The sequence below is a fragment of the Chlamydotis macqueenii genome, chromosome 18 (assembly GCF_036417535.1).
Source record: "Chlamydotis macqueenii isolate bChlMac1 chromosome 18, bChlMac1.mat, whole genome shotgun sequence".
NCBI classification, from domain to species: Eukaryota; Metazoa; Chordata; class Aves; order Otidiformes; family Otididae; genus Chlamydotis; species Chlamydotis macqueenii.
Genome location: NC_141573.1, coordinates 3738235 through 3765126, shown reverse-complemented (window position 1 = coordinate 3765126; position 26892 = coordinate 3738235). Strand labels below are relative to the sequence as shown.

At 44.9% G+C, this 26892-nt stretch overlaps 2 protein-coding genes across 6 annotated transcripts in view; one reads left to right on the top strand and one right to left on the bottom strand.

Moving 5' to 3' along the window:
* The window catches only part of HELZ (helicase with zinc finger), a 90216-nt gene extending 80799 nt beyond the window's left edge, over nucleotides 1-9417 (top strand). For all 5 annotated transcript variants that reach the window (XM_086762167.1, XM_086762166.1, XM_086762165.1 and 2 more), the window contains 3 exons: nucleotides 68-581; nucleotides 3515-3767; nucleotides 6653-9417. In XM_086762167.1, coding sequence (XP_086618293.1) covers nucleotides 68-581; nucleotides 3515-3767; nucleotides 6653-6984 — 1099 coding nt within the window. In that variant the 3' untranslated portion in view covers nucleotides 6985-9417. The remainder of the gene's footprint in view (nucleotides 1-67; nucleotides 582-3514; nucleotides 3768-6652) is intronic.
* A 6812-nt stretch (nucleotides 9418-16229) lies between these two features.
* CACNG1 (calcium voltage-gated channel auxiliary subunit gamma 1) lies at nucleotides 16230-26463 on the bottom strand. Its single transcript, XM_010125277.2, has 4 exons — nucleotides 26102-26463; nucleotides 20214-20288; nucleotides 17924-18061; nucleotides 16230-17175 (listed from the first exon to the last, which is right to left on the bottom strand). The coding sequence occupies exons 1-4, from the start codon at nucleotides 26340-26342 to the stop codon at nucleotides 16949-16951; spliced, it is 681 nt and encodes a 226-aa protein (XP_010123579.1). The 5' UTR covers nucleotides 26343-26463; the 3' UTR covers nucleotides 16230-16948.
* Between the last annotated feature and the right edge of the window lie 429 nt (nucleotides 26464-26892).

The window sequence follows — 26892 nt, the reverse complement described above, 5'->3', positions numbered from 1 at the left end:
TCAAGAAGAGTGGGATTTCAGCAAAACATTTTTTCTTTTTCTTAATACATTTATTCTGTCAATACAGATTCCAGGATTTGCTCAGAGAACTGTCACACCGTGATCAAAGTGAAAGTCGGGACTTAGCTGAGATGCCACCCCCCCAGTCAAGACTGTTGCAATACAGACAAGTTCAGCCCAGAAGCCCACCAGCACTCCCTTCTCCTTCCTGCAATTCTAACCACAGCGGTCACTTTCCTAACTTCACTGAAAACAACAGAGACATTGAAATACCCAGTAACCCAGCATTTCAGCAGCATTTACCCCAAATATACAATCCTCCTTTCTCAATGCCATCTGAACATATAACCCCATCTCCCTTGAAATACCTGCAACCTGATGGATCATGGACTTACGCTAACCTGCAGCAGAATCACCTGATGGGGCAAGGCTTTCATTATGGTATACCTCCATTGCCCCATAGGTCGCAACAAAACCCTTTTATACAAATACAGAATCATCCGCATGCGGTAGGTCAGGAGCCATTTCATCCACTCACATCTCGAGCAGTATCTGCTTCTTCGCTCCACAGCTTAGAAGAGGTAGGCATTTTAGTCTGCGTATGCAATTGTCATGTCATTTTAATTTCAAATTATATTCTGCAGTGGTCGTGAATGCAAAATACCTCACATATTAAAAGTTCATGCTGGGAACTTCTGTAAGGTAAAAATTTTTTCTGCATTTTCTCTGTTCACCCTGTGCGTATTCGTGGTTCTCATCACTGCAGGTATAGCATTTTCTCTACTAAGTGGGAGGTCTTGGCTTTTTGAATATTACTGTTTTTTGAATGTTGCTCAGAGGTTTTTTGCAATCGTTGCTCAATTATCTGCATGTCATTTATTTAGAGTGCAATTTTACCATAGCCTAGGTGAATACTCATGAAATGCCTTTCTGGGAAGTCAGCTTGAATCAGCCAGCCAGTTTGGCTCAGTATTAAACTGTGAATATTGTTAAGTTACTTTTCATACGAACTTGAGACCATAGCCGTACAGTTGTTTCAACATGGTACAAAACCTGATTCAGTAAATCCCACCTGGCCTGAGCTAATTCTGTGTAAGGCCATCCTGTGTATTTTGTATCTTGGAAATCAGTGCAGAGATATTCAGCTGTGCTGCGTGAATGTGGGTCCAGCACAAACCCTGCCACACCAGGGCTGGCTCTGTCCGTCTCGATCTTTTTTTGTTCTGCACTCAAAGAGTGTGTGTTATGGGATGCCGACTATGCAAGCACATACAACTAGGACAGGTCCTGTTTTCAACAGGAGTTTTTGATCCCTGTTGGAATCCAGAGTGCTACGGAGTGTGTGATATGTAGACATGGAGCATGCTGGAGCCAGGTTGTATTCCAGGAATGTCAGAATTAATATTCTCAGATAATCTTGCACTGACTGCATGTAATCCAATATTTGTGCATAAAGTTAAGTGCCTTGTTCTGTGATGCATTTCTGTCAAGGTTTTTACAGAAGCTGTGGGGATATCCCTGCTCATCACCATCCCACATAAAACATATTTAATTGTCTTTCAACTTCTGAAAATAGAAAATATTAAGTTTACGTGCCTGAGTAAAATAACTAAAATTGAATTCCAGTGCATTTTTACAAATTACTATCTTATACAGATCCAGAGAGGTTAATGGAGTCCTCAGGCCCAGCTAAAGCTGTAGTGAGGTTTGGTTTTATAGACATTTAAAAATTCTCTGTCTCAGTCCATTAAGCCATACCACCTTGTATAAAATCAAATACTTTGTGACAACAGTAAATGCCGTCAGTACAGCGGGGCACGGGAACAATGGCTTTTCAGCAGTAATAAACTAATAAATATTCCTGCAGAGTTTGTGACAGCTCCTGCTATCTGAAGACAAATAGAGTGAGCCTTTATGTAATTAGTGTAAATTCGTTTTAGTTCTTACTCCTTCATCCTTTCAAAATATGTGACAGGAATGCCAATTGCAGTACAAATGGTACAAGACAGAGACTTGCATGTGAAGTTTCCAAGACTGCTAGTGCAACTGGTAGTAGGACTGAATATACAAAGAAATAAAAATGCGGGTTTAGGTGTATTTTTAACAGAGATCCCTCATAGAAGGCAGGTGTCAAGGGGATGTCCTGACTTTTGATACACATACTAAAGTGTTTCCTCAATCGCTATTTCTGTTCGTTGACTTGATACTTGAAAGCTTTTGCATATGTTCAGTCAAACCAGATTTGAACCGCGTGTAAAAGGGAATACTTACCTTCTGTCTGGTCCTGTATGCAAGTGTCCAGAACTTTTATAATTTCCTGATTGCTTACCAAAATTCCCCAGTAAACTCAATAACAAGTATACGTTTGGGGTGTGATTCAGGCAGTAACTTCCAAATTTTGTTTGTTGGTTTTGAAGAGTGTCCTCAAGAGAGTAGAGTGACCGGATATCTTACGTGCTGTTCCCTTGGTATATCATAATAGTGTCGCTAGAACAAGATATTAGTTTTCTTTCATGCACTCTTTTTTCCTTGTCTCTTTTTTTTTGTGGATGATATAATAACAATATTGGGACGCCACAAGCAAGTTATTTGCTGTTTATTTAGCTAATTTTTTAATGATATTTTACTAGGACGTTTACTTTTTGCTTTACCAAGTATGGATTTACTTCTGTGACTTCTGTTATTTGTGCTGTTGTTAGCCAGTGCAGTGCAGAAGGAAGCAAATACTGTGCTTATCTTTTTAAAACAAACTAATACAATAGGCTTGCTTTGAATCTTGAGAAAGTTGAGAGGGCTGAAAATTTAGAGGGGCCTTAAATCTGAACTCTTGAAGCCACCAGGTTAATTAATGGAGCTCCTGCCACTTTCGTCTCTGTGATCTACAGGGTTTGTACAACCAAGGTTGTCTCTGGTTTCAGATAAAATTCTCTGCATTATTTCTCCTGAGGGCACACACCCCTCCAGAGCATTTGTTCTGTGTGTACATACACAAAATGCAGTGTACAAATGTATCCTGCTTCCCTAAATCTTGGTGTACAGGTCACTCATTTGTCCTTTGGAAACTAAGAGCCATTTTTTTCCTCTCTACATTGTAATTGAACATTTTCTCTTGCTCTTGTATCTTTCTGTGCTTCCTTTGCTTCCTTTGTAAATGCTGAGTATCTTCCTCCTCACTATGTGATACATCTCCCACGTAGGAGTGTGAGATGTAAAGGTTGATAAGAATTTAGGAATCTCAGTTGACACTCTTTGCACTTCCTTTAAAATTCTGTGTCTGCCTGGTGTGATTAAAATACATTATCAGGGACTGCAATATACAACATAGAACTTGAAATGTATTAATTTTTTTCCTAAATGCAAAGGACTTTTTTTTTTTTTTTTTTTTTTGTAACACATTTCAGGGAAAAAAAAATGGATGGGAAAAAAATGGATGGGAAAATGGTATTTGATACATGCAGTTGAGTAAAAGGAGCAAAAGACCTTTTTTTTTTTTGTTTTACTTTGTTTTTCACAGTATGAACCAAGAGGACCAGGCAGGCCGTTGTACCAAAGAAGAATTTCCTCTAGTTCAGTCCAGGCTTGTTCTGAAGAATTAAGCGCTCCTCAAGACAGTCTTGGTCAGTGTAAAGAGCTTCAGGACCACAATAACCAGTCATCTTTCAACTACTCATCACCTGAGCTGTGGGTAAACTCCTCCTCATCTGCCCCGTACCCAAACATTCCATGCAACGGAGCCAACAGAGCAGTTCCACCCCGGGAGTTGTTAGGTAGGTACAGACTTGATCTCTGCTTCTCAGGGTATTTCCCAGTAAATACTTCATCAAAGTAATGGTGAAGTTTAAACTCTCACCGTGGAAGAATCACACTGGAACCTGGCTTCCCTGGTGATTGATTTAACAGAGAGAAAGTAAATTAACTTTTCAGTGATTAAAAAAAGCTGGAAGTAGAGAGTTGGAGCAGTGCAGCTATTCTTCTGTTCTCTGTATTTTTAATGTTTGTGAAACACAAAATTACCAAGATAGTACAGTTTCTTCTCTGTGATTTTGGTTTAAGGATCTCCAATGGTAATTAAAAAAAAATTAATAAAAATGTGAACAGTTTTCCAGCATGATTATTAAAACACTTAATAATGTGAAAAATTCTTTATAAGCTAGTTTTATTGCCCTTAAAAGATCTAATTGCTTTTGGTAAAATTTTATAAACTTAAAACATCTTGTAATTTCATAGTATAGTAATTGTGAAGTAAAAACATGCAGTGCAGACCGAATGAAAAAAAGCTATTTACATCAGCGACAGCACTCAAGAGTTAAGTTCCTAATGAGCATTTTCATTTAGAAAGTGTGAAAATGTTATTTTACAAAACCATATTTATGACTGAATCTCTTGTGCTAAGTTCAAAGCTTCAAGCTCAGGGCACCGCCTTCAATCTATTTATATTTTTACTGAAAATCAAGAAGCTGAATGCATGCTAGTATGTGTCATCAAGCGTGGCATCCATCTCTGATGTTACTCTCTAGACTCTCTGGTTATCTAATAGATACTGGTTGTATTGGGATCAGCTGATACCACATTTCCTTGCTTTAATCTTAGAATCACAGAACGGTTTGGGTTGGAAGGGACCTTTACAGCCCATCCAGTCCAACCCTGCAGGGAGCAGGGACATCTCCAACCAGATCAGGTTGCTCAGAGCCCCGGCCAACCTGGCCTTGAACGTTTCCACCTCTCTGGGCAACCTGGGCCAGTGTCTCATCACCCTCACTGTCAAAAATTTTTTCCTAATGTCCAGTCTGAATTTTCCTCCATGTACTTTAAAACCATTACCCCTTGATGTAAAGATTAATAACATGTTTGTGAGTAAAATCCTCAGAGGAAATATGAGTATGTAGAAAGTACCATATCTGTACGTTTGCTGCCAAATAACAAATCCTAACCAAAAGGGAGAAGCTTTGACTGGCGTCTGCATTTGCTACAAGAATACTTTTCATTGTAGTTAAGCATGGTTTCTGTTTTGTAAATAAATGTATATGCAGGATTGCGCTGTATCTAATGTTCATGCAAACAAATCTCCATTTTTATGGCTGCTCTGCATTTACAGCTCTCTGGCTGCGATGGGCGTATTTAAAGCCCAGGTGTGTTTTCTTTCGCTAGGGGTTAATGACCAGTCACTGCAGTGTTTCTGGTTACTATTGATTTTTATTCATGAAATAACAATCCATGAGAATGAGATGACCTAGTGCTGTGCCGGTATTTGTTGCCTGAGAGTGGGCAATCATGATAGCAGACTGTTCAAGAGTTTCTGTCTCCTGAGCATCAGAAATAGCTGCGGCACAAGGACGCGGTTATATCCGCGTGGATTTATGGAGTGCAGGGAGAGCTGCTCTGAATTGCTCAGTGGTGTTATATGCAAGCACTTTCCAAAATTGCAATTTGAGAGCTTGATTTGCATTGCTTTTTCTGTTGATAGAAAATTATTTAAGTTATTATTCAATGTTTATTTCGTATTTCTTACTCAGTTAGACACCTCTGCCACACAGAGCATTCACCTCTAGCCCCACTTGGCGTTACTTGTCTTCTCTTGAGTGCTGTGGTTATTTTTGGGAGGTTTTTTCCCTTGTGTTCTGATATCTTTTTGGAATCATAGCAACCCTAGCAAAACTGTTTTGCTTATGTTCTTTCTATATTCATTCTTCTCTGGGTTGGATTGTTTATTGTAGGTTTGGTTTTTTTTTTTTTTGAGTACTTTATCAAAACCAAAAGCCTGTGTGCGACCCTTCTGGTGAGAAACTTAATGATATACTCAGATTTTTCTACTTTTGTACTCATTTGATGGTACGTCTTTGTATGTGGACTTTACAAATAACATGTACCTCTAAAGACTGAAATAATTACAAAATATATCTGTTGCCCAGCTCCTAGGCTGTTGTAGATATACCCTATATCTGCATTTCAGTGCAGAGTTTCTCTGGCTGTGTAAGACAGCAGAATTCTCCAGACAAAACTAAGATCCCTCATTAGGATTCAGGAAATTCACCTGGAAGCACTTTTATACCTATGGTTTAAAGCACCATTTTTTCCGATAGTTACAGGAGTTGTTAAATGTGGAGCAAGAACATATCAATTAGCAGGAATGCATTCAGACTAAAATATCAATAATTAGTCGGTTGGCATTCAGGACTCTGAATTGCTGTTTGAGAGTGAATTATATATGGTGCTGTAAATTTTAATTTTAGCCTATTAAGCTATAAAGCAAGAAGAATGAAACAGTCTTTGGGCTGTCTCAGTGGATAAAGTGTTTAAATTAGCGTATATCACATTCTGAAGCAGCTTACCTTCAGCACATCTGCTAAATTCGCCCGTGCAGAGCTGCAGGTTCGGTGGTACGAGCTCTGTAGGTACGCGTGCAGGGAGAACACGTTGAATGTCAGTCTTGGCATTGCTGACAAGGATAATACAAGGTCCAGTAGTTGGAAATGAAGCTAGATAGCTTAATTATGAAATTTGCTCGGACAAAGAGGGCCTAACCATGGGAAACTGGCGGTGGTGGTGGGGAAGGTTCCCAGAAGAGGTCGTTTCAGTACCTGGCCGTGCTTTGGGGTTACTATGAACAGATTTCCCAAGTCAGAGCTGTTCACTCTGGTTACTTCTTCCGCAGCTCCACCGAAGACAGTCAAGCCCCCAGAGGAACACCTGAAGGCCGAAAACATCCAGCTGTCCAACTCCTTCAACTACAGCGTGCTACAGCATCTCGGCCAGTTCCCACCCCTCATGCCCAACAAGCAGATCGTGGAGTCGAACAGCAGCAGCCAGCAGAACGCTGGTGGGAGCAAGCCCGTCATGTCCTACGCAAGTGCTCTGCGGGCTCCGCCAAAGCCCAAACCTCCTCCTGAGCAGACAAAAAAGAATAGCGACCCTTTGTCTTTGTTTCAGGAACTTAGCCTAGGTAGTTCATCAGGTAGCAACGGCTTTTACTCCTATTTTAAATAACCAGATTATTTTTTTTAGAGAGAATTTAATTTTTATTTGTGTCAGTAGATCTAAGATAGTTGGGGCTTCACTTGTAGTTGCAAATATTCCCTTTGTTTATATTAGTAAATATATCCTCACTTAATTGCTTTGCTGCTAGACTTGCAACTAATTTTTTTTTTTTTTAATTATATTCCATTATTTTGCATTTTTTGATGTGGGTCGGTTTTTTGGAAGCTTTTCTGTAGGAAAACACACACACATTATTTTTTAATTTGTGTAATGTTAACGATATGTTGCATTAAGCTAGCAGCTGAGAGGTTACCTGTACAACTTTAAAAAAGGAAAAAAAAAAAAGAAAAAAGAAAAAAAGCAAAAAAAAAAAGTTTGTCTAAATTGTATTTAAGAAGATTGTAAGTAGCATTTACATTTATTCAATAACATTAGCATACTATGCTGGGTTTCTGTACCAGAAATGGCCAGTTAATGTAAAAATGTATGTTATTTCTGCTTAAATTCATTTAATTTTTTTTTTTTTAATAAAGGTGCAGCATCTTCTAAATACTTTCAGTTTTATCAGCTTTTTTGTGAAGGGATGCTGCATTCTCAGACTTTTATAGTTTTAGATTCTGTATGATGTGGTATTGTATTTTCCATCCACTGTAGGGTAAAGTAAAGGCATTCTTTGCAGACACCTATGCCATTGTTTGGAAACATTCAGATAAAAAGTATTGGTATACTTTAAAATAAACAATTAAAAAAAAAAACAAAAACCACAAAAAAAAACCACAAAAAAACCCAATAAAAAAACCCAAAAAAACTCTACATTTTATTTTTGGACAAGCTAGTAATATAAGCTTGTTTGAAAAGTTAATTTGATAGGTTTTTTAAATGAATCATGAAGCTGAAAATAAATTTTTAGGTATGTTGGTGCTTAGTAGATTTAATAACTATTTTAAAAAAAATGCGTGAATTTAGTAAAATACTTTTTTGTTTGTTTGTTTAATTTTTTTTCCACTATGCATGTGTAAATGTTTGTAATCTGGCTTTTTCCTCCCCCCTTCTCCGGTGGTATAAAGAATTGTGCCGCTTTAATTTTTTTTTTTTTTTCCAGTAAAACTTTTGGTACATTATTTGATGTTTACATTAAAATGTGACATTATACAAGGAAATTCAGATATTTTGCTAACTGTTTTGTTTGAGGAACATCATTAAAGAAGAGATTTAATGTTTGTCAAAGCTGTATCCAAATTAATCTAAATCTTTTGGGGATGAGAATGGTTACCAGGTTATTTATCTATATGAGTTCTGCTAAGTTCTTCACAAACCTGGCCCTTTAGGAATACAAACTGAAAAAAAAATAAATGAGATATTTAAAAATTAAGGAAAAAAGTGTGAATGAAAACTCAGAAGATAAACTTTGTCCATAAAGATTTCTGGTCTTGCACACTGTTCGTACTTTCGCAGCAGGGGAGACAGAGGGTGTTTGTATAGTTTCTCCAGATAAGTTGTCCTCCTTTAACACTTGAAATAACTTTAAATCTGGGAAATATTTTACAGGGACTGAGGTGGGTGTAGTTGCAGTATTCCTCCACTTACTACATGTAAGAATTAAAATTTTAGAGCTGTGTGGGGGTGATTTCCGCTTTTGACAGCTGTCCTTGGGACACCTGACTAATGAGCAGTGGCTGCTGCTGTACTCAATCAGATTTTTGCTCTGGTTACAATCAGGTTTTTTTTTTTGCATTTGACTTCATGTTTTAAGGCAAGGGTCTTTATATAACGGGGTTGATTTAAACTCAGTACACTGCAGAGGTTTGCGTATAAATTTTTAATTATAAATCTTTGCTGGTTCATGATTCAGAAACTTAATCTGAAAACTCTTTTTCCTTCTTTTTGCTGTAAAGAAAAGCACGCATAACTCGTTAATTTATTTCCTAATGTCTATACCAAACAAAAGATGCTGGGGAGGGGAAAGCCCCTGCCAAGTTATGCTTAGCACTTCAGCATACTGCGTCAAATCAAGAGGACCCAAAAATGAGTAGAGGCCAAATTCTGCAACCTTGAATCGAGCAGAACTACTGCTAAACGGGTTTTTGCTGAGCTGACGGCTGCAGAAATAGGTCCATGGGAAATTCATTCGCAAGGGCCGGGCGTGTGCTCGGTGTAAGTTAGCCTCAGTCTTTTTATTTCAGTGGAGCTGTGCCAGTTCTCCTCAACGGAGCGCCTGGCACTGCTCCGAGAGAAATCTGTGTGCCTGAACGTTATAGTCTGTGAGGAGTTCTTGAGGAGATGTGCAAGACTCTGACAGAGGAGAGGTAGGGTTCAATGCACTTCACTTCGCCGAGTCGGCATTGTAATTTCAGGGGTTTCAAAATCACTCATTTATATGGAGCAGTCTTTTGATTCTGTTCATCATATTTGAATATTAAACTAATAAACATCACTTGTTAATTTACTGCTATCTGTCAATGAGTTAAGGGGGAGATGTCGCATCTCGCCATATTTTATTCCGTTTTACACTGGCATTTTATCTACATGGAAAATATTACGGATAAAGAAGCATTTTCTCTCTGACTTACCGTTTCAGTTCTATAACCTTATGAAAATCCCTGCTGGTTTTCGTTATAAATTTTCATAAGTGCTCTCACCCAGGAGTTTGAAGATGGTGTGGTAGGGATCTTCTGACTATCAGCTTTGGAAATGTTTAGTGTGAATCAGTTGCATTTCTTAGAGTTATTTATTTTCCCAAAAGATTATTTATTTTGAAATATCTTGTCTAGCTATTATACATAGCCCTGAGTGGGATCTTTTGTTTCTAGAGCGAATTATCCAATGTTTATTGAAGTCGTAGCTGTTTAAAAAAACCCCAAAACTGTATTGTAAACTCTTCTAGGGCTTTAATTGAACTCTTATTAAAATCAAGTTAAGCCTTACGGATGGCTCCAGCGGGCACTGGCGCAGGCTGCACTGTAAATATGGAGCTGTTGCAATTACAGTGAAAATTCAGAATTATGAGTTTAGATTCTTGGTTTGTGTATGTTGTCTCAGCTCAGAGGAAGGGAGTGGAGGCTTGGGCATATACACCAACCGCGTGTTTGGCTCCTTGACTTTCTTACAGCTAAAATGTCACACTTAAAAGTACAATTAGTCCCAAATCCCGTGCTCCTTGTCCAGGAATAAACCCCCATTGTTGTCTGTGGAAAATTTAAATAGCAAGGTCATCCAGACCTAAATATCGAAAGCTTGTATTTAATATCAAGTAAAAATTCCAGTTTTATTCTCTTTCAATTCCAGTTTTTCATGAGAAAAATCTGGATGTCTCATAGGGGATTGTCAGTGTGGTGTTAAGAAATAATAAAGAATTGAGAGATAGATTTAAAATTTTTTAAACTCTAAAAAGTTGAATTTTTTTGCATTTTAAATAGAACTTCTGCCCTTTAAAAAGCTACGTACTGAGCGCAGCTGGTAGGTTTCCCTGTGTGTGTGTGAAGACTGAATTCTTATGAAACTGCAAGCTTTAAACTTGTCCTTACTGAGTCAGAAAAAGAAACTGGAGAAGATGCTGCTCGCTCTTGTGAGTGCGGAGGTAACCTGGTGATGGACTCTGAACTGATGTTTATACCTTTTGGTGGTGTGGTGCTTTTCTTTGGTGCCCTGGGTGGACTCTGTGGTGGTGTGGGATGTGAACGTGCTTGCCCACAGCTTGCCCCGTTTGCTCCTGCCCTTCCTGCCTGCAGTCATCAGCCTGTCTTGGGAAGAGCTCGGCTCCTGCCTCCCTGTCTCACTTCGTCCCTGTCTCGCTTCATCCCTGTCTCGCTCCATTGGTTCTCTGGCTGCCCTGTGCTTTTCTGCTGTGTGCTGGGCTCCCTTCTCTGCAGGAGGCTTCAGTGCAGTGGATCCTCCTGGGAACGCGTTCTCGGGTCTGTCTGCGGTGTCTGAGCTCCTCGTAGCCAAGAGCACGTCAGAGGGACCATGACCCTCTCCATTCTGTCTAGCCTAAGTCTTTACCCTTTGTAATACTACTGAAGTGCTGGCCTTAAGTGTTTCCACAAGACAGTACTCCTCATAAGTAGCTGTTACGCGTAAAAGCTGGCCACTTACAACCAAAGCCCTTGCATCCGTATTTTCTCCTGGAAGTTGTCATCCAGTAGGGTTTGTACTGGTTTACTTTATTGTGTGGGCTGGGGCGTTACTGTCCCCTAGCAGCATGGGGATGCTTCCACTGGCTTTACAAACTGTGAGTACTATTCCCTACTTTGATTAATGAATGTTTTGTTCCCAGATTTGTCAAGTTCAGCTGTTTTTTTTTGCAGAGACCGTGCTCTATAAGCAGTTCTTTTGCTATGTATATCATATCTCCGCTGTAAGTAGCACCGCGAGCCGTCTGTTTGACCACTCTACATTTTATTTTTAGAGCGAACTCGGGCAAATCAGGATCTGCACATTTCCAGAGCAGTAAGCCCATCACGCTTCGTGCTCTGTCCGTATCATCATTCAACTTATTTCATGTGCTTTGTTAGTTTTTTAAGTTTCTAGTTTTCCTAGAAAAACTGCAGACAATTAACGTGTCAGGACGGATGGTGATGATCTATGGTGCCTATAAAAATATGCACATCATATTCCTTGGCACGAAATACAGGCTATTTCTGTTGGTATAGCAAGATTTGCTCCAGTATATTTTTGATAGTTTTGTCAGAGAGCAAAGACTGAATAATGAGTTGTTTTCTTTCATGCAAGAAAAGTAGAAGGATTTACAGCAGATGTGGTGGAAATGTCAGTTTGGTGGGGGTTTTTGGCAACTTTAGCTTCAGTTGAGAATGTAAAAAAGTTTTTACCTTATTAAGGGTTAATAGATGCTTCTGATAAATTACAGAAAATGCTCTGTGATCTGAGTTATCCAAGCCTAGTCAGATGTTGTCAGTCCATTTTCAGACTTCCTCCCTCCTGAAGGACAAACACTTCCGCAGGAGACCTGCTGCAAAGCCATCCCGGTGTCCCAGTGGGATGGTGGCAGTGGGCACAAAACTGAACTGGAGCCCTGGGGTGCAGCCCTGCCAAAACAGACTTGTGCTGCTGGTTGTGTTAGAAAGAAAGGCCAGAAGTCGGAGTTTATTCCCTTCTCTGCCCCCAGAGAAAGGGAAAGCAGAAGAGCGGCTCGCTGTGTGCCTGTGTGATGGCTGTATGACTTGGATTTATGTTTGATAGCTTCACTGGAGCCAGAACATCGATCAGGTGTGACAAAGCAAGAACAATCTCATCCTCTACTTCAGTCAAACAAAGATGTGATGCTCTTTTCTTGCCCCTTGGTGGTAATGGAACGGGGAAGTAGTTTGAGTAGCTGCCGTTAAACCAGCTCCTGTTGCTAGGGTTGTAATTTGTGGTACAGGGCAGCCTAATGCTCCAGTATTTAAGTTATAAGAATAATGTAGCATTCAAAGGGTCGCTGTCCCACCACGGAAAGCAGAAGCTTTTTTAAAGTGAAGTTTAAAAGGAGATTTATGCTATAAACAGTTTCTGCACATTGGTCAGGTTCCTGGCATGCAGATGTCCCAGTGGAGCCCCTGGATCAAGCCCAGGGGCTTGGTGTTAATCTCCAGGGCCCTCCCCGGGGCTGGCAGGGCGCAGCGTGGCAAAGAGCTGTCTCTTGACATTGGTGACCTCTTGGTTTAGGTGTGTTCCTCAACAGCTCTCACGCCCAGGAGAGAAAGTGCCCCTCTGCAGCGGGACCAAGGACCTCTCATTGCGGTGGGGGGCAAAAATTCTCAGTTCTTTCAGACCTTCTGGAAATAATTTCCACAACTGTCAAAGTAAGGAGAAAAAAAGAGGTGATGGCCACAAGGAAGCGACAGAGTGGAAAGGGATCAGTGAAGGAAAAGAAGTGTACGTGTGCCTTTCTAAACTGCATTTCAGGCTGGTCAAACACCCCAGCATCGTGCGTATGCTGGCACTTTTCAGGCATGGACGAAGGGAAAAGCAGGGGTTTGTACCGAGATTTCCGAATGTTCCTTTCCCTCAGTTCGTGCCGCCATCTCTGCACCCTCGCGTGCTTTAAACCCGGCCGACGCGCGAGCCGGGGGCAGGCTCTGCCTGGCTGGGGCCGGGTGGCTCCTGCTGCGGCACCTCCTTGCAGAGAAACGCTGTTCCGAGAGCTCAGCTCGCTCTCTGCTAAACAGGCAGCTCTGTTCTTCAGGGTTGTTAGTCTGGCACCTTTTCTGCACATTAAATTCACACAACACAGCGCTTAAGGGAAGCAGATTCTCTCCGCGCTGGGTGCTTAACAGCAAATCTTACTCTTACGTAAACAAAAAACTTCACGTCTTCCGTTGCCTTGAGCCTGTGATTTAACACTTGGGCTCTGCAGCGTGGTGGGCAGGCTTTAGCAACCGAAATCTCGCAATGCGGTGTCCGTGCGATGCCCTGGGGCACACCGCTGCGGGTGCCCGGAGCAGGGGACGGGCAGTGGTGGTGGTTTAGAGTGGCAAACGGCGCGTGCCCGGGGGACGTGACCGAACGTGTCCGTGGGTCTGGTAGTGGCAGGACCAGTGTTTGGGGTTTCACGGCAGCTGTGGCTGTTCCTTGTTCTGTGAATTTATTTGCCTCTTCCTCTCCCTAACGTGTGTTTCCTACTCGCTCTTAGGCCATCTCCCAAACCGTGTGTGGCGGCGGGTTCCCAACTCCCTTTTGGTCTGATGTCTCCCTCCAGCGAGGACGTTTCTGTCACGTTTTCATGCTAAGTTCCTCAAGTTTTGGTGGCCGTTTGCTGCTATTTTCTCAACTGAGAGAATGAAAACTCAAACTGGTTACAGATTTCCTCCCCCCCAACGTTATATTCTTTTTCCTTTATGAAGGGAAATTACTTTTATTAACTCTCTCCAAACACATTACTGGCTCCCTGGCAGAGCTGCGGACATGGCAGAGCAAACGGTAAGAGCACTGCGGTAAGAGCAGTGCCTTTCCCCCTGTGAATACCGATGGCTAATTTAACGGACGGGTCCCTCGTCAGTGTTTCTTAATATCTGGGAAAAGAAAATGAACTCATCTACAGGCTTCTCAGCCTTGCAGGGACCGTACGAGGTAGTGAGTGAAGAAAAAGCCTCAACTTAGAGCAGACAGAGAGCAGAGCTCAGTGAGTTTAAGAGCTTTAGGAGGCACCTAGCTCAGCTGTGTGAGTTGCTGTCTGTGGGTGCAGGGTCTCGCTGCCGTGAGCTGAGCGTTTTCTCTGCCCCGTGTGTACAGTGAGCACCGAGAGGCTGTAAAACCTCTGGATCCTGGACAAGCCCCAGCACTCGCTGGGAATCTTTCCATTGCCTTTGCTGTAGCTTGGATGAAGCATTTCAGCCCTGACACAAGTGGGAGCATGCATGGGATGGGTGAGACCTTCCAGGGTCTGTTTATCCGAAATGTGTATGTTCTTGCTCATGGTGATCACAGAGGGAAGTAAGCAGCTCCTTGGCTGGGCAACAAGTTGGCCCATCAGAAGTCATCACCTAGAAATTACTTTGTCACAGAAGCAGCATTGCAAGAGAGGGATGGTGCTTCAGAAGGTGTGGGCAAGGGGCTTCCGAGAGCCATAGGATATGTCAACATTCCGCATGGGATGATGAACCCGTGTCCCCAAACCTCGCTTGTGTCAACCCATTGCATGGCCAAGGTGAGGTCATTTTGATGATGATGGCTGAGCTGGGAATGCCTTTGTGCCTGTCAACTGCTTTGCTGGCTTTAAAATAGAGGGAGGTAGGTTCAGACTAGATATTAGGAAAAAATCTTTTACACTGAGGGTGGTGGAACACTGGCCCAGGTTGCCCAGAGAGGTGATGGATGCCCCATCCCTGGAAACATTCCAGGCCAGGTTGGCCGGGGCTCTGAGCAACCTGATCTGGTTGGAGATAGGTTGGACTGGATGGCCTGTAAAGGTCCCTTCCAACCCAAACCCTTCCGTGATTCTATGATAATCTACGTTGCGTGCGTTTGGATATCCCAGCCTGGGGTCAGCCACCGCAGGGGTCACGCCAACTACTCTCTTTTCTGTTGTTGTCAGATGGAAAGGATCTCCCTAGAAACTCGCCTCTGTTTTCCTGAACAATGAAAATGCAAATGAAGAATGTCAGCTCTGTACCCAAAAATAAGATTTCAAAACCATTTAGCATTTCACAGTGGTTCAGTGACAACGTGAAGACATGCAGTTGTCTCTCGTGATCAGAGACAGGCAGAGTTCCCCAGCTCACACAGATCTGAGCACCAATGAATGCTTTATCCCAAAACTTTATAATATACCTGTTATTTGTAGTCCTTTTCAACTTCAAAGAGCTCGAAAAATATTAATGCAACTTCACAAAAGGCTTCTGTTCTGGCTGCTACTCTGCTGATGGGAAAAAGGAGACGTGCCTGAGTCTGGCGGGGGGCTGCTGGGGCTCGGCGTGCCTGGACGGGGTCTGGCTGACGGCGGGGCTGTGGGCAGCCCCTCACACCAGCAGCAAACTGCTGGGTAATTTCTGGAAATGTTTGAACATATCGTGATTTCAGATCTCTTCAAAATGATCAGAAATTCTCTGTTCTGAATTCTGTTTTTCTTTGGAACTGTGGACAGGTAAGTGTGGAGGGAGGGATGCTTCCATTTTCTTTTCTGCTGCTTTTAAAATCATCAGGTGAAAACACTGCGATGTAAGACACGTGCTTTTTCCTACTCGTGGGGAAAATGCTGGGCAGATTCTGAAAATCAAACTGTAAAAAAAAAAAAAAAACCAAAACCAAAAACACCCCAAAAAAACAACACCCACTTCTTGGTGCTGAGGTGACCATGATGGTGTAAAGGACTTGGCCAGAGGGGTTGGGTGAGTATGTGGGGCTGGGGGACCCCCAGTTCCCCCCAGTGCTGCAGGCAGCTGCAGCAGAGCGCTGCGGGGGCTCTGCAACGCAACCAGCCTCCGCAGCATCCCCCACCAGCGGTGCCTTGGGCGTACATCCCTTCAGGCGTGCGTAAACGGCGACGCCCTTCTGTAGTATTTTCGGGGCTGGCTCTCCTGGGTGTTTCAGTCTAAGCCCTTTCCTTCTCGGCAGCTACCTTGAAGGATTTTTTCCTAAAATGTGGTTTTATATACGTATGCTGAGAGCAAAGCACGGGATTCTTAAAAAGTCCATTCAGAAGGAGAAACGAGAGCGCCGTGCAGTAAGTACCACCCAGAATTACCCTGTCATTCTGGACCTAGCAGAATTTGATGGGCCAAGTGATTCATCTGTCAAAATCCTTTTCCAGAAAATCATGCTACTGGAAGATTATGCTTTTTATTCAAGGAAAATATCACTCGTACTTCTTGGCTTTGCTATCAAAGTTTTTAAGCAGAACAGAAACTGTATCTTGCCGGTCTTTTGTGCTTATTTCAAAAGAATGGAACTGCAGGGTATAAATTTGTAGAAGTTTTTATCCCAATGCTAGGCAAAGTATTTTTTTAAATTCATTTTTTAATTTTAACCCTAACAGCGTAAGGATCTCCAATTTATTCCAGAGCGATGAGCTAACCCTGCTTGGGGAGGTAGAGGAGTCCAGCATGAGTGGGGAAATGGACTCCCCACGGAGCTGGGATTTCTCACTCTCTCTGACAAAGTGAGGTGTAAAAGCTCGATATTCCTCAGGGATCTGCACCAAACTACTTCTCCCTAAGAAAGCTGTCTTCTCTGTGGCGTGAGCTGACTCATACAGAGATTTTCCCGCAGCTGCGTCATCCCCAAACATCTCCAAATTGGCACAGAGCAGTGCCATTCACCCACAACGCGCACTGGTGCTCAATGCTCTTTCTGCTTTCTTAAAAAAAAAAAAAAAGAAAAGAAAAAAAAAAAGTAACAAAGCAATAATTATAATTGAACGTGCCTTTGTTCAGTAATGACTTAGATAATGAGTGCACATTGCATGGTGAGACTCAGATGTTTTTAAAAATACAAATCTTTTCAGAAAACTCTCTGGATTTTTTCGCGGGTGCTGGGAACATCAGTGCTCTGGCTCTGCATCCATGCAGGTCTCCCAGGGGTTCTGGGGGAAGCGAGGCAGCGCGATCAGGAGGAGGGTGATGCCGCAGATGAAGAGCAGGACGAAGGAGGCGCAGGCACAGGCGAAGGACCAGGAGTAACTGTACTCGATCCAGACTGTCTCCTTGCTGTCGATCATCCTCTTCACGGATTGTCTCATGACTTCCACAGAGATGATGATGCAGAGACCTGAAGGAAGACAGGAGCGGTGGGCTGAATAACTGGCTGTCATTTTTTCATCCGTAATTAACCACCTCATCTGTCTTTTTGCACACAAGAATTGCAGTGGGATTCAAAGGTGAGGCATTGACTTCAATGTTTGAAGGAACCAACGCTTGCAACTGCTTGGAGCTCTGCTCTAACCCAGGCCATCCGTGTCAGCCGGTGACGTGGTGAGTGTGAGCTTTTAGGCAGGCTTGGATGGGAAACCCAAAGTGCTGGAGGAATAATTGCATTCCCTAGGGAGCTTTTGCAGAGGTTGAATAAGAGTTTTATCGAGGTGGCAATTTGCACCTCTGTCTTTCAGTCACTGTGGCCTGTCAAGCTCATGTAAGAGCTCGTTACTAGCTTGTGTAAAAATGGTCTTCATGTTTCTGGGAGACAGCTGTCTATTTTGGGCCTGGATCAGCTGATTCTTACTTTGAATCTTAATAAATGAGAGAGAATAGTGTACATCCTGGTTTAGACTGGGGGCAGAACTGGCTATGTTAGAAATCCCTTTTAAAAGTCATTGGAGACAACACAGACAAGTGGCTGGATTGCCCGGCTTGCTGAGCAGGGCATCTTCAGAGCTGGAGCACCGCACAGGGACTTGGCAGTCTGACTGCGGCTAGGAAGAAAATGCCACTTTGAGGGCATTTTTAGAAGTGTCCCCGTCCTCCCTGGATCTATCTAAGTTTCTCTACGTGTGCAAGTCTGTGAGCACCGAACTTCCTACCTGCGAAGGTGTAGAACATGGATGCTGGCTTCAGCAAATAATCCCTCTTCTTCCTGAAGGATAAGAGGACGCAGATTGTTCCGATGATTGCAAAGCCAACGCTGAAGATGGCAATGGCTGCAGCTGAAATACTGTATTCTGCCAAAGCAAAACAAACACCAAAAATACGAATGTAGGCAAATTTTGAGCATGCTCCTGTCAGCTGTAGTGACTTTGCGGTAGGTCACGCCGAGAAATACTTATCCTCCTGCTGCTGTGGAGAGGTGGCTCTGGTGAATTGAATATTTTCGTCAAATGAAGCAGGGACAAGGATTTGCCATGTATATTTTGAATGCAAAGGGCATAAAAACAGAGCAGGAGGGGTAAACACTTTCTGAACACTTACTGCAGGAGCAAACAGCACCTGTGTTGGCCTGGGGAAGGCCTGGGCCGGAGTCGCTTTAGCTCTGCTGCGTAGATGTTATTGTTGAAGCCTTACTGGGCTCCATGCTCTCATTTCTTTCATCACTCCACACTCTGCTCCCAGAGTAAATAGACGGCTCTACGCTATTTTTATTCCAGATCTGTACGGCAGAGCGCTGACAAGGCCTGGGTGCGCGGTGCCGATGCTGTACGGATGCAGGAGGGCAGCTGTGCGCTCCGCAGGGCGCAAGATCCGAGCAGGCAAAGCAGGCAGGAGGCCAGAGGTGAAGTATTTGCATAGCATCTTTTTTCTTTTTTTTTTTTTTTTTTCCTTTAAGACAAAGATTTCCAGCTCTGTGAAAACATAGCTTCTTCAGGGCACAGGGTGAAACCCTCCATAAAATGTCCTGGTTTCTGCTCAGCCAGCTCAGACGTGCGCTGGACGCGTCCCCCAGCCAAAGCACACTGCAGTGCCTGAACGCGGGGAAGAGTCGCTAATTGAATAACTCAGGCCGCCATTTACATATTGCATTCGTTTTCAGATTAGTTTAATATTTAACACATGTAGCCATGCGTGAACATCACAGTGCCTGATGATATTTGCCTTTCAAGCCATTAAAAAAAAAATATCTCCCAGGCAAAATCATGAAGAATTTTTTTTGCCTGTTACTAATTAATTCCCATCAAAATGCAGCTATTTCTGCGAAAGGGAACAGCAGATCACTCTTTGTTCTCATTGCTTCTCATACCACTGTTTTATTATCATTTCCTTAATGTTTCTCTTTACTATGTGCTGGAACTGCCTGGAAGAGTTCGTTTTGATGTAAAATCTTTTGCTGGGGCTTAAGCTTTTTCTTTTGCTTCAAAGAAAAGAAGTTCTTGATTTTTTTTTTCTGAAATTACTAAGAAGGCATTCGGTGCATTTTTAAGATCAGGTGGTTGGATCTGACAGTATAGACGTGAGCAAAAGCAGGTAGCTCAGATAAATGGTCTTCTGTCCATTTAAAATTCCCAGTCTTTCCCATCTTTTTTTTTTTTTTTTTTTTTTTTTTAGAAAACCTGTCCGCAGGTTTTTCCACCATTATGATTTCTACTGGAAGCAAAGCAAATTGTCTCCTATGTGTAATGTCACCACCAGCTCATTTACTCCACAGGAAAATATGTTGTGTGGCACACTAGAAAGGAATTTGTCCTTAATGAGAGGGCAAGAAAGAGAGAGGAGCATGTTAGATGAGGGCTCAAAATATTTGGGTTTATCAGGGACTTATTAGAAACGTGAAATCTGTCTGTGAAAGACTGTTTTGAAGATCCGTGCTCTGCAAACACCGACTGTGGGTGTCTCTGTAGGGTCTCCGCTCCTTCCTGCCACGGATTGCTCTGGTTTTTACGTCACTGTCATATAAAATCAATATGAAGCATAAAATTCCTAATGGCCTTCACAGGGTCTCTGTACTTCATTTCAGGGTCAAGACTCTGCTTGGGGTGTGATTTATTCATTTAGACTTTACTACTGTCTTCTCCCTTCGATGGCGAAGGCTCAGAGGGTCGTGGGTAACGCCAATGCTGCAGAGTCATTTCCGTACTGAAAAGACTTTTTGTAGTTTTTGTGTGTGTTGACATTGTTATGTATTTGTGGGACTACTTTAAGTAAAATCACACTTAGGAGTGCGATCATATATAAAAATTATTCTTCCCAGGGAGCTGGCGTTTGGCCTTATTCAAAGCATTTTTCACATTTTTCCCAGCTGATGGTATCTGATAGAAACTCCTCTTCTGCTTTCCGTGGAACCAAGGTTGAACCCTCATTTTCAGGACCCCTTTACCTTAGACTTTGTGTGCGCCTCAGTTCATACAATGTTAGGAAACTATTTTTGGGGACCATCCTTACCTTTCTGGGTGGTTACTTCAAATATCTCCGAGCTCTGTCCCGGAGTGAAGTGCTTGAAGTAGGAGCAGTTGTGTTCTGAAAGAGAAAAGGACGTTTAATTTTGTGCGCTTGGAAACCACTGAAAAAATGTAGTAAAACTGAATTTGCTTTTTATTGATGTATCAAACTTGCAGTGTTTTTAAGGTTCTCTGCTATTGGTGGTCCTGAGAAACTGGAGTTGGCTGTGTTTCTTTGGAGGCAGATGAGTGGCACGCCATGTCCCAGGCCACCAGCTCCAGCATGGACAAGGCCGAAGCCCCCCGAAACCTTTTGTGGGCTGCTCCCGCCGAGAGCTTTGCGCACTGATTGCTCATCTATTTAAAATATGAATTACAGATAATTTTTCTCATTCTGTCTTTGGCCGTCACACGTTTCTGCCTCTGTGTAGCTGTATTTCCTGGTGATGAGACCTGCTGTACCCGCAGCTGAGCTGGCACCTCAGCTCCCCTCCCCACTGCCAACCCACTCCATGGCGGTGTCACCCCCCTGGCCACAGGAGGGTCACTGCTCCTAAAAGGGACGATGGAGTGTCCTCATCCTCCTTCTCCCTCCCAGCTCTTCCCCCCTCCAGCTCATAGACCCTCGCACGGCAGCGGGTGGCAGGGGAGTTTAGTACACGGGTGGGGAATGCCACTGCGTTACGGGGGTCCCAGAGATGAGGCTGCGGCAATGCGGCAAAGCACATGGTGTTTTACTACAACAGGGACACTGAGGGCTTTTTTTTTTTTCTTTTGCTGTCAAACCAAAAAGACAAAAGCTGTCTGAAGCTGCAAACGGTTGTCCGGGGAAGGGAGAGCTGATCAAAGCCGTGCGAGTCAAGGGCAAAGAGGCTCTCGTGCAACCTGACTTCACTGCGTTTCGCTCCCGTCAGAGCGGCCGGCTCAGTTAACGTGCCAAGGCAGCAGAGTTAGCCAGCGTGAGCTTCGTGAGGTTCCTGCATCTGGACTTCACGTGAGCATGCTGCCAGGTACGTGGGGGATCTATAGAGGGATTATTAAGTGAACCCGATCAAGACTGTGGGGCAGGGGGATAGCGGGAGGAGGGAAGTTGGTACCGAGTCTCTCAGAGACCATGATATTTTTTCATACTCATCCTAGTGAGAGGCAGCCAGCGAAGAGGCATCGTTGCTGTCAGACACACGGGCCTGCCAGCCTCAGCACCTCAGGGGGATGGCGAAGGGGCAGGGGCTGCTGAGGACCTGCTGACTCAAAGCTTTGGCAGGAGCAGGGTTAGGGTGGAGGGTGTTCTTGCTATTTATAAATGATTTAATTGAGGGTTCGAAGGGGTGTGGAGCTGGCAGAACAGTTGCTCGCCAGGAATTTGGCTGGAAGGGCGCGATTGCGGGGACGCAAGGAGTGGCGCCAGCTCTGATTGCTCTATTCTGCGGAGCTGGGCTGGAGAGGACACGCTCAGTGCCTGCCCCGGCACCCTCCTGCACCCCACGTTGGGCTCCCATCAGACTGTGAAACCACGCCAAGATTGCACGAAATACAGGCACTGCCCGCGGCGAGGGCCCGCCTGGTTAACACCAGCAGCTCTTGTCCATTAAGTAACGGAGTTAGCACCACTGTCCAGGAGGTGCTGGGAGAAAGTCTGACAGGATTGTGTGGTCCTCTCCAGCGCCTGGGCCAGGACGTGCTGCTCCAGGGCAGGTGGTGGGGTGAAGCCTGAGGCAGGTCCTGGGTGCAGGACCACGCAGACTTTCTGCCCAGGGACACGTGCTGCGTTCCAGTGGCTATTTACAGCATTAATTTTGAGTAGCAAGAGTATACCAGAGTACTATATGTTACCTGTTGGTTCTTGTGGGTTTTTTTTCTGACAAGTAAATGGCAGAATTTGGAGTTACTGATTCAAGAAGGATTTATTTTCTCTCTGTCATGAGACAGGCAGTTGTAAAGCAGCTTTTTTGAGCCCATTAGTAGAAGATTCCTTAGAGACGCTCTTACCTAGTTAATTTTCTAAGCTGTCTTTTATTTCACCTGCAACTTCTCCTTTCTGGAGACGAGGTTAATGTTCAGCTCTGGCATCTCCTGACCTGTTCTTTATTATCCCTGCAAACGACTGGAGGAAAACATATTTGAACTCAGCCCTCTATGACTGAAACTGCAAATTTTGATCCCCAGAGCGGAGCTTGCATGCTTCTGCCAGCGACTGAGAGGTGGCGGCGGCTGAGCATCCAGTCTGGTGATCCCAGTTTGGGGATCCACTGCAGGTGAACCAAACCAGCCCAGTCCACCCTCCAGCCTGCGAAGGCTCAGCAGAGGGGGAGCACACAAAACCTGCTTTTGGAGATGGGCTTGTCTGCAGGAAAAGGAGCTGCCTCTGTGTTTTTGGCTTATGGCAAGGCTCTGCCAAGGTACAACAAATGGGCTTGTCACAGAAGTCGGTTAGCTGTAAGGGAGGTGATTTTGGAAAATGCATTTATGCTGGGAAAATATAACTAGGTTGTTTTTGGTAAAGTGATATATTGTTTTCAGTTTAAAGGTGCTTCGGTGCTCTGCTGAGCTGGGACTATCTGTTTCAACAAGGCTCCCTGTTATTCAAGAGAACTGAGGCACTTCAATGCCTCTCTGGTGCCATCATGAATAAGAGAAGATCCCATTTGTGTCACACCACATTTACATAATGGATAGGATTTAAAACAGATTTTATAATGGATGAAAACTGTGTGGCAATCTTTGTTTCTCTCCACCCCTGATCACATTATCTCTGCCGCGAGGTCACCACGGTGTGCTGATGGGAACAGCCTGGGGGCTCTGTGACCATTAAGGCTCACGTGAACCCCAGGGTGGTAACATGGGGTTTATCACACAGCATCCTTCCCCTTCCAGATCACACACCCTCACAGCCTTTCCTTCAGACCCACCATTTGTGGATGACCGCTGTGGGTGGACAAATGGGCCAATTCATCTTTCCTACTCATGCAGAGCCAGCCTCTCCTGCACCTCACCCTGCCGCTACCGCAGCTGTGGGATGTAGCCAAAATGCAATCGCATCGAGCTATGGTTGAACCTCGGAGATCTGCAATATGGACACCTCACGGGAGAAGAAAGGGCAGAAAGGCCACGAGATGTTTGGGCTGTCCAGAGTTTCAGGTGGCAGCAGTCACCCATGACTGGGAAGGGGCTGGAGCCCACCTTGCTCTTGAACCTCAGACAGACACTAGCACGTGGGGTTTTGTGGCAGGCTGGATAGTTAGGAAAACCTGGATCGTATGTGAGTTTTCCACTCACGTTAAGCTTGTGAGACAGGACCTGCTGCTGTGAGCAGAGGAGGTGTTAAGGTGAGGGCTGAGCGGTGAAGGGGGCCAGGCCGAGGGCTCTGGCCTGGCCAACAAGCCAGGGGAAGGCCTTTGACACACCCTGCGTTTTGGAGATGGGAACTCCGAACAGTTTAATTTCATACCAGTCTTGTAGAGTGAGTGTCTTGTACGGACACAGGGAACAAGACAGCCCTGCTGATGGCCCATTTGCTCCAGCGCTTTTCCCCTCCTGTTGCCCGAGCTCATGCTCCCACATTTACAGGACCTGTTTAACCTGCCGGCAGCACGCACAGGCTGCGGCTGTCCCCGCTGCTGCCCGGTGTGCAGGCTCACGAGACCCAGCTTAGTAGGACAACACCTACACCGGAGTTACCGGCGGCGAAGGCGAGCTCGGTTTACAGCCAGTAATGCACTGCTCTGGTGCCCACTGACCACAGTTAAACACGGCTCCGTATTAACCTGCGTTTGCCTGGTTTTAACAGCCACATCCCCAGTCTTTTTATTTCTTAAAGCAGGTTGCTGAACCCTTTCCAATTTGTCAACATCCTTGGAAGAGCGCTGTAAAATTTTAAAGCTCTGCCTAAATCACAGCCCTGCTTTGCGGACTGCGAGCCAAGTCATCCTCCCCATTTTGCACTGTGCTGAGCTCAAAACCTAATAAATAATGTTAATCGTGCCACGCATTTCCTCCTCAGGGAGCGACTGGTAAATGGTTATTAATGCAGCGATAAATTCTTATGTTTCTTTTCCAGTCCTGGCAGTAACGTCTGGTTATGTCTCACCATTTTCAGGAAAACCAGTGCCCACATCTGCGCTTTTACTGCACATTTGTTCATTCACATTTTCTCGCCTGCTGCAGGTTTCACAACCCTGGTGTTTCCCTGCCGACATCTCTTCCCAGAAGTGTGAAATCAATCTAACGCGAGCCGTGTGGACGCAGCAGCGTTTAGCAGCCCGGATCCGCGGGGGCCGCGCTTTTCCCCTCCGCCCCACGCTGTGTTCCCTGCGTGAGTAAAATGGGGATTAAAATATTTATATTGTAACTGAGGTGTAAATTTCGCCCTGTGAAACCTCGAGTGCCGATTACAACACAGGATATCATCTAAATTCTCTATTACCTTTAAAAATTGGGAAACCACCTCTGAGGTGGGGCGGGTAGCTCGGCCCCTCCATCACCACCCAGTTGTTCGCTGTGCGCGGCGGAACGGCAGCGCTGGGCCGTGGTTCAACATCCGTGCGAGCACATGCTGATGTCTGTCAAAGACAGTAGCTGCTTTCGTGCTGCCCTGCCTGCGAATCTGCTTTTTGCAGACAGCTGGATATTTATGAGCTTTATATTTACCCCACAGTTGTGCAATTTTGCTGTTTATCCACCATTTTCTATTGTTTTTCCTTCTGTGGGAGTTTTCCTCCGCGTGCGAGGAAAGGCATAGAGTGAGGAGTAGGTTTCTAGGCACGTAAGTACCTTTGCGAGAGACATTAAGCATACGGATGACAGGCTCCCAAATTTGGTTAGAGGCAGAACCGAGCGCTGTGGCTCAGCTCCTCTCCTCAGAACAAGTAATTTGGCCAAAGAGATAAAGAATTGCAGCAATATAGGGAACATACAGTAAGCTCAGGCAGTAAGATTTTTCACAGGAAATTTTCAAATATGTGTTAACATATATATTTCATTTCAAGCAGCGAGTCTAACATGAAAGCAATCCTGTTATTTCTGTTCTGGAAAGCATCCAGTACCCTATGAGCCTTCTAAAAAAGCAGCGTAGCTCAGTCACGGAGGGAGTGTATTAGCGCAGGCGGTGCGAATGTTGCTGACTTTGCGATCAGCAAAAACATAATGAGCTCCTTTTACCATGGGAATTAACGGTCTTCCCGGAAAGCTCATTCCCCTGCCGCCCTTCCTATCGATTGCACTGGAGGAGCCCGTGATGGAGGTGTGCGTGGGACCGGCTGCCTCCGCTGGGAGGTGAGGAGGCTCCGTGTGTTGCTGAGAAATTGTTTCAATCTCGGTTTATCACTTTTTAATGGAAGTTGGCAAAACACACTGCAGGTTCCTCTTCCTCCCTGCCCCGAGGAATGTTATTATTGAAATACCTCCGACATAACCTAGTGCTAGGCTAGCCTAACAGGCTATTCCTTCTTAGCTATATGGGTCTGGAAACCCTAAAGATCCAGCCACAAATGGCGGACCCATAAATCCTCTTTCTTGGCTGCCGTCAGCATGCCTGGGTGCTGCGGGACGCTTGGCTGATGTCACCAAAATTTCCTGTATCCCAGTTCTACTCTGTGATTCCCACTGTGTCTGATCCTCCTCCCTTTCTCCCTGCCACAGTTGTGGTTGCACAGGAGACTCAAATACGGCCACAAACAGACGCGCAAGGCAACCCAGTGCACGCTTACAGCAAGAGGGATGACAGCGAGGAGTTTGCGGACCAGCATGAAAGCAGCCCCATGCAGCCCCATGCCAAATTTAGTGCCACGGGAACATGGACTCTGTTCTCCTTCTGCCACATCCTGCAACCTCCTAAGCAAAGCCCGGCATGACCGCCTGGTGCTTTCTTCCGTGCAGTGGTGAGTGGTCACCTACCTCCTGGCAGGCTTATCGGCCCACAGCCCTTCTCTTTGGGACCTTGCTCCCGCATAAAAATCCGCTTTGTACAGAGCCGCCATAGCCCAAAATGAGCTGCCTCGCAGGTAGCGTTATATTCCTCCACTTTGGGGCTCAGCACGGCCCAGTGGTCAGTCACTACGGCTGCAAACAGGAGCGAGACGCCAACCAGGATCACGGAGAACGTCAGCCGGACCTTTAGGGGCTTGCTCTCGTCCATCCCGCTCCGGATCGGTGCTCCCGACGGAGCGCCACGGGTGATTCACGAGGCCTCCCGAAATCCTGGCGCATCTGAACGTTTCCAAATGTCAGCCCCGCGCAGAGCGGGGCGGCCGCAGACAGCTGCTGGGCTGTGTCAGCCAGCGCAGCGAGGAGGCTATTAATGCACGTAACGAGAGCAGCGCCCGGCAGAGCTCAGCTTTCCGCCCCGTCCCAGTGGGTTTGTTTTGGATTCCCACGAGCCGACCGGGTGGGCGCTCGCTCAGAGCGGCTACAGCCGCCGTTCGAAGGCTGTAAGCTCTTGACTAGCGACATGCCCAGAAATAGGCATTAATAGGATGATTAACTTTTCAGCTAGCTTATACAAACATCTGTGTTTATAATAGCGGCGGGCCTGAGTTCAGCCTGATCCTAAATAGTTTAATAGCCCCGGAGCCCGCTAACTGCACGCCCATGCCTTCAGCTCGCCACAGCCTCTGCAAGGCGTTCAGAGCTGGACGTCCCTCCCGAGCCAAGCGCTGCGGCGGAAGGACAGTGGCAAAACAAGCAGA

What these genes read in the sequence shown, in the direction of transcription:
- CACNG1 (XM_010125277.2), bottom strand. Translation starts at nt 26,342, where the DNA reads ATGGACGAGAGCAAGCCCCTAAAGGTCCGGCTGACGTTCTCCGTGATC. An exon ending in GCCGATAAGCCTGCCAGGAG is followed by an intron (nt 20,289 to 26,101) that starts GTAGGTGACCAC and finishes TTTCTCTTTCAG; the next exon opens with AACACAACTGCTCCTACTTC. An exon ending in CATGTTCTACACCTTCGCAG is followed by an intron (nt 17,176 to 17,923) that starts GTAGGAAGTTCG and finishes GTCTTCCTTCAG; the next exon opens with GTCTCTGCATCATCATCTCT.